The sequence below is a fragment of the Calonectris borealis genome, chromosome 1, assembly GCF_964195595.1.
Source record: "Calonectris borealis chromosome 1, bCalBor7.hap1.2, whole genome shotgun sequence".
Lineage (NCBI taxonomy): Eukaryota > Metazoa > Chordata > Aves > Procellariiformes > Procellariidae > Calonectris > Calonectris borealis.
Genome location: NC_134312.1, coordinates 72711961 through 72719588, shown reverse-complemented (window position 1 = coordinate 72719588; position 7628 = coordinate 72711961). Strand labels below are relative to the sequence as shown.

The 7628-nt window shown below is 33.3% G+C and overlaps 1 protein-coding gene across 3 annotated transcripts in view; it reads right to left on the bottom strand.

Moving 5' to 3' along the window:
* Positions 1-467: 467 nt before the first annotated feature.
* Positions 468-7628, bottom strand: part of AEBP2 (AE binding protein 2) — a 56609-nt gene continuing 49448 nt past the window's right edge. Inside the window, exons 7-9 of one of the 3 annotated variants that reach the window (XM_075160195.1) lie at positions 7038-7151; positions 6709-6775; positions 468-5398 (exon numbers count right to left, since the gene is read on the bottom strand). In XM_075160195.1, the coding sequence (XP_075016296.1) occupies positions 6721-6775; positions 7038-7151 (169 nt within the window). In that variant the 3' untranslated portion in view covers positions 468-5398; positions 6709-6720. The remainder of the gene's footprint in view (positions 5399-6708; positions 6776-7037; positions 7152-7628) is intronic. The other 2 variants (XM_075160205.1, XM_075160215.1) reach the window with 2 other exon arrangements.

Sequence of the window (7628 nt, the reverse complement as noted above, 5' to 3'; positions counted from 1 at the left end):
AGATGACCTGAGATTTGACAGCATACCTAAATCTATTTGTATCTTCTAGTTTGTCAACTATATTCAGGGAAACATAACAGAATAGATGGTTGAAAAAATCCTAATCTTTCAGGAGTATGAGGTTTTATTGTTGGTCAAATTTTAGTTCACCCTACGTTAGGAAAAAATATTATAATAGAGATTACAATAATGAAGCTCTTCAGCACTGTAATAACTGTTCTCATAAATATACTTTGAGAGATTCACCTCTAGTATTTAAACCTGATTCTTCTCATTATAAGCACTAGGAGACTACAGCTGTATTAATATGAGTATTCATTCTTTTAGTCTCAATTTGGTTTATGTAATTGCAAGCACAGAGAATTTTAGAAAACGGGGTCTTATTGAAAAGGCACGAACAAATGGATATTCTTGATTTAAAAATATTTTTTCCATCGTATTGCTCAAAACAGCAGTGCAGTATTTCCCCCCCCCAAAATACGTAATTCAGAAATTTTTATTAGAAGTTGAAGCAACATAGTTTACCAAAGACTATTATTTACTTGGAATAAATAAACACGAGGATAACTAACAGATCTAAGGGCATCTTCACTTGACTAAGAAAATCCATGTGATGTTAAAACCATCTTCTGTTGCTGGAATGTTTTGTTTAGAGAATCTTGTTTTAGGGATCAAACTGTTTATTTTACTTTCAAAGCCATGTGCATATAGGAGCCATTCACAGGCTGTCTACTTAACAACTTACAGAAAATAACTGAAAGAAACCATAGACTCAGCTGCTTTTTTAAAGCCAACTTTCCTGATGAGATGATTTTTTTTCCTGTTGGACTTGTCATACATTAATATGACAAGAGAAATACTTATGATAGGTTCATACACAAGTTTAAAATGTCAAGGCAAGAAAACATTAAGTGAGGATATATCATCAATTTCAGACTGAAGTATTAAGATGATCAATTCATATGCTGCACTGAAAAGCTGAAAGGAACAGAAATCAAGCACTTCAATTCCTATTATTAAAAACAATGCAGATTTAAACATAATTAACCTATTTGTTCCCAAATGAAGCTAGTCCAGATTTAATATATAATTTTAATCGGAAACTACTGATATAATTACTTAATAGAATATAGAAGTAAAAAAAAATATATATAGTGTTGCATATTATGCAATTTAGCCAAAATCTGAAAAATCACAGCAACTTCAGAGAAACTTATATGCAATATATGTATTAGAAAAGAACTGATGTGTTTCTGCTCTACTAAAGTGCTTTAGTAGATAGAATGATATCTAGTATCAAACAATCAGCTGTATGCTATGCCCAAACGCTAGGAAGTCTTCCCAGAGAAAAACTTCCATCGACTTAAGCAAAAGGCAGAAATGTTCTGCATTCTCAAAATAGCATTCCTCACTCAAAAATCCTGTTATTCAGCTTTAGAAAACTGTAAAATTCAAGCCAACACATTCCAAAAGGACTGCTTATTTTGGGCACAGATATTTGGGTGCACTGCAACTCCTGAAAAGTGAAACTCTCAAAGAGCTTGATCCGGCACTTCCTCTTTAAATGTGTCCCAGAAGTAAGATAACCCAAGACACCCACAAACACATTTGAGATTTCTGAAAACCCTTGTTGGTGTCACCCAACAGTGGGGGAATAAACATTCCATCCCATGCCCATTTCTCACCCACATCCTCAAGCATCAACATCTACCTTAAGACAAATGTGCCAGCATAGTTCAAGCCAAAACAAACGTAGACTAAAGCCCCAGATCCAAGTTACTGCCACAGCTGATCAGTTTTCAGTTCAAACAGCTCCAATTCTAACCATGATCTATGAACGTATGAAGAGCTTGCTAATGTGATCTGAACATAGTTGATGTCCTCCTGAGCATGTGGGCTGGAAAAGAAAGCCTACTTAGTTCCGAATCACAGAAACACAGAATAATTCATGTTGGGAGGGACCGCCAAGGGACCATCTGGTCCAATCTCCAGCTCAGTGCAACACTAACAACACTGAATCCAGATCAGGTTGCTCAGGGCTTTGTCTGGATCTTGGAAACCGTCAAGGACAGAGATTTCTGGGATCTCCGGGAGTTTTGTTCCAACGTTTGACTATCCTCATAGAGAAAAAAACCCTCCCATTTCAATTTATGGAATAAACAAACACCCGGATAACTGACACCCTCCTGCTGTGCAGTTCTAAGTGAGCTTGGCTCCACCTTCTTAGTAACTTCTTAGGTACTGGAAGGCTGCTGTTAAGTTCCCCCAAAGTCGCCTCTTTTCCAGGCTGAACTTGTCCAGCTCCCTCAGCCTCTCCTCATGGAGTACACACGTCAGTGTATTTTGCCATGATTTAACTTTAACTGTAAAGTTAAGTCATTTTCTTTTGCTCACCTTCTGTAATGTGTTAAAGATAACACAGAATGTCTAAGTAAAGAAGTATAAAATCAGGATATTTATATAGTTACTCATTAAAGCAATCTGGAAACAGACTGCAAAAAAGGGTAAAGTAACTACAGGTTTGTCTTGGTGACATTTCTCTTCAAAGAAAATAAACACTCCAGCTGGGAGGGAACACATTCTGTAGGTATTTGGAAAATCTATTTAAAAAAAAAAAAATGTTCTTGAGGAAAGACAGGAGGAAACCTTTGTATGTTGCATCCCGAAAGAAAGCACACGGAGCTACTCCAAAGGGTAGAGGCCAATTATTTCATTAACACTTTTCAAGAACAACAGTAAGAGCAGTAAGATTTTTTTCAGAACAAAGTGATCAATGCCTCCTAGCACAAAGTGCCAGTTCCATGTATCTGGTACTCTAACAAAACTGAAATTCATCCGGGGACACACACAAAAACTGAAGCAGAGCTTTAGAGAGCCATGACTGTCATTTGAAACATAAAACACCACCGAGTAATTACATAATTTGTAGAATATAAACAACTTTCAAGCATAAATACTTTTCACAATTCACTTTGATAACTTCAAGGTAAAAAAAAAAAAAACAAAAATCCACTTACCTTTTGACTATTATGGAAAGTTTAATTAATTCCAATGTATCCATTTGTTCACAGATGTTTTGAATTTTAACTGATTTTTCCTTCTGAGGCAGAAGCTGTACTAGGAGAATATCAGATAGTACTTTTCTCAAACCCAAGAAAAGAAAGTCACAGTTTACATGAACAATACATGACTTGTATCCATGAATTCCCAATTGTGTAAAGGTATGCATGTTACTACTTACAGGGTAAATAGAGATAGTGACATTTTTCATTTCTCTTTGAAAACTTCATTGAAATCTTACACTTTCGAAGCTAATAGGTTTGTTTGCTTTGTTTTATTAGAAAAAATACTCAGGCAAGGTCTACAATCATCTGTCAATTATAAATGACTTACAAGAAACTCATGAAGCAATAAAATTAAAAAAATACAAATACAAACTATATCTGAAACACTTCTATTTGGCAATTTTATAACAAATTCAAAAAAAAGAAACAATGATTACAGATTACTTTATAGGTACAGAAAAAGCAGTAGGTGAAGTGCTCAAGCAAAAAAAAACCAAAACACTGCATTTTTTCAAAAATAAAGTCACATCACTACAGATTTCATGAATAATACCCTTATTAAACAACCATTCCAGAACATCTTATATTAGTGGTGCTTTTAATCTGCACTTCATTTCATTTGATAAGATTTTTTTTTTGTGTATATAAGTAACATTTTTAACCCATTGGAGCTAAGCAAGACTCTCGTGTCAGTACCAATGCAGAATGCATTTGTATTATATTAGGATATGCTCACTTCTGCAACCAAAGGGTTACTTTAAGTTTTATTCTATTTAATAAAAATTTAGTGTAAAAACTGCTGGTTATTAGTTTCACTGTAGCAAATTCCTCCCCAATAAGGAGGACTAACTCTGCAGTTTGACTGCATATATCCATACAAATTTTACACATTAGTTCCTTCCAATAGTAAGGAAAAAACTAATTTCATGTTCACTATTAGAAAGGAGCGCCATGAATTAATTATGGGTACTATTCATCCCTCTAAGATTTCTGGGAAGGATGTTCAATGTATTTTTGTTCTTACAACAGATATTAACAGTAGTATATAGTCCCTTAGGTATGTAAAAGAAGGGGGTTTTTTATTGTTAAGGAAGGTGCTTTTTTTAAACAATTCTTCTGGCAGCACTAGTGAATTACAATATCCTTCAATATTATTTCTACCGTAATATATACATTTTAACTTTCATGCCTCTAGAAAAACATCTACAGTACATTTCATAATATAAAAATATATTACAAATCTGCTGAAATATTTACAAGCAATGTCCTATTATCTATATGCAACATTTTTGTCTCCATACAAAGACTAACAGGTTAGACACATCTCTATTTGTCAGTTAAAAAAATCCATGGCTTCTTGCTTATTAAGCAAGAAAATGATTTTACTTTCCTTTTCAAAGCCAACTTTGGTGCATAAAGGATTGATTTTCTAGATTTTTTTTTTTTAAAAAATACCATTTTCTTTACATCTAGAAAACGTTAGGCCAAATAAAAAAGTATACTTTACAAGTGAACGGGGATCCTAAAGGGTCAAAAAAGTAAAATAAAATACCAATAACACTAACTGCTTAAGTAGAGGTTTTTCAAAAACCGTCCATTGATATGGATCACACAAAAGCAGATCTCATTAACATACTATACTACTCCTGAAAAAGGGGTCAGACATACTGCAACACTCTTAACATCTTTAAACTGTACTATACGTATTCATAGTTGATTGGAAAAGACAAGCATTCCATCAACATTTGTTTAAACATTATAATCCAACATATTTTAGGGATCTGCAAAAGGACACGAGATTACAAATGACAAATGATTACTATCCACCATACTCAAAGGGCAACAGGATAATCCCTTGGTAGCTGTTTTATTGTCTGGCATGTGTCATATTTGGTTAACATTGACAAGAAGCCTAATAGCTTGTTAACAGTTCTCCTGGGAATTGTGAGTAAACGGTGATGGTTACTTTTTCTTTTCATCAAATATAAACTACTGTATTCACTAAAGAAAAACGCAGCTTAAAGAAGCAAGCATGCAAAGCCTTTTAGTTGTTCCACTAAGTTGCCAGAAGAGTGTTTGCTCAGTCTCCCACTGTACCATTCCATGAAAATGTGGATATACAGTAATATATTAATATATTCCACGGAAGCATCAACTTCATTCACAGAATGTTTACACTAAGCATAAATATTTATCTAAGGAAAAAAAAAAAAAAAAAGGATGGGATTTGACTAATGTGCAACTTTGTTTCTAAATCCATTGTCAGTGACTAAGACTGCAGGTGTCCCCACTTGCTTGGTTTTTACCTCTTCAACCTCTTCTGGGGCATTGTTCTGTAAAAGAAGATAGTACATTTTTACATAAAGACCCTGAGATGTAAATTCGAGTCAGCTAGAGTATACTATGAAATCATGACTATATAAAATCTACTTTCACTTAATTTGATTAAAACTGAAAGCCATTTTATATGATCCCATATTAACGTACATTTCAGATAATTATTTCAAACTTTCTATTGGAGTCATCATTTTAGCATGACATTAATAGCTGAATTCCCTTAATCACTTTTTTCCCTTGCAAAGTTTTGTTCAATTTTATTTCTTTGATCTCCCACAGTTGGTCCCAAAGCTCTTTTTAATCACACACTGATCTATACTGCTAAAAATCTAGTACAACATTATGTGAGGGGACCTTAATTTTATGTGGGAGAGGTAGAAAGGGTTGCTCATTTTTCTCCAAGTACTTAATCCCAAAGATCATTACATCTTTATTTAAAAAAGGTTTTTTATTTCCTTTTCAAATCAAACTATTCTATCAAGTTCTGCAAAGGTAATCAATATAAAGATGATTAACACCTAAATTAGATCATAAAACAGTCACTGTGTTAAGCAGTTTTAAAACACACAATCCAATTTCCTCATAACATTTTTATGATTTACTGTTAACATCAGTAATTCATATACTAAAGTAAGTATTTTAAATACTTACATTCACAAAGATAGCAGATATAGTATGATGATTTATTTTCATATTGTAAACCAAGTTTTCATTAATTTGATTAGTGAAATACACTGATTATTAAAGGTGAACTGAAAGGCTTATCGCATATGAAGACCTCAAATTAGCGTTCTAGTTACTCCTTTAGACACTAGGTCACTGGATGTTAAGGAAGAAACATAGGAACAGTGAACTTCAGTCATGGCAGAAAAAACATTTTTTTTTTCCTTTGTGACCCATTTTAATGAATTTTTAATATAAATCCATAAATATGTATCTTTGGATGTTCAAAAACTTAAGAGTGAATTAAGCATTTCAGATTACCTTTAAAAACTGTACACACACAGAACTGTGGGTACTGACAATTATGTGAGCACACTAATAAAGAGGGGGGGAAAAAATCAGGAAATTATTAGGAACAAGATGGATTAGAAGCCAATCTGAAGTCCTAAAAACACAAATGTGAAAGCAGCTTAAAGACAAGTAACATGTACTGTCCCCTTCTGTCCCCTTCTAAAGAATCTTGTCTTAAAAAATAACAGTACTTGTATACAAGTACAGATTTCAAGGTAATACTGCATGTATTACATTTGAATATAAAATATGTAAAGATAAATTTGGACTTTAAAAAAATTGGTATACAAACCAGTATGTGATCTTAACAGAAGTGATCTTTCAGGATTCCACTGTATGTACCTCCTTTACTAGAATTTCTGTACACCAAGCACAAAAAAGTAAAATACACTTGGTAAATACACACATTCCCCGTTTCTCAGTAACTAGAGTTCAGTTCAAGAAGTTAAGTAATTCTGAAACAACTTAAGACCTCAGAACTTAACTCCTGGACGCTGACAGGATCGAGGCTCCCTGGTGTGGTGTATAATGCATTAGCAATCCTGATTTTCCAACGTCTAAAAGTTAAGTGAGGCTTAAGAATATATTTAAGTAGAGAAAGTTTCAAAATTAAGACATTACCTGTATATGTTTGGGTCCAGAAGCAAGGCAGTATCTTTTGGTAGTTTTGATAAATGAACTACTTTAGTTTTTAACTGATGTCGCTCACTTTCATTTACCCACACATCAGGCAGACTATGAATAAATAAAATAAAAATATTCAAAAAAGATCAACTGTTTTTCTTACCATAAAATTATGTGGTAATCTAATACATATGAAGTTTTTAAAAGTAATCTTCACATTTCCCTGGTTAAAAAGCATCTTCACTGGAGTGAGGAAAAGACAGCCAATCTTTACATATTATACTTCGAAGTTTTTCAAGTTCTCAGTGTGAAAAAGATACTAAACAGAATTTAGATTATTCCAGAAGAATACTAAATCAAACATACAACGATAATGGCACAACATTCTCCATTTTAACAATTTAAGGTGAAAATGGGTAGCAGGAAAAAAGATGTTTAAAAGTATTTTATTTTACTGGGCATAAAATTCTTTGATGCTGTCAAAAAAGTAAGTAAAGGCAGAATATACTGCAAGCACTGAGCTTCAAGTTACACTAATTTCCTTGCTCCAAGTTCAAAGCTTCCAATGTCAAAATGCTCCAACTTTGC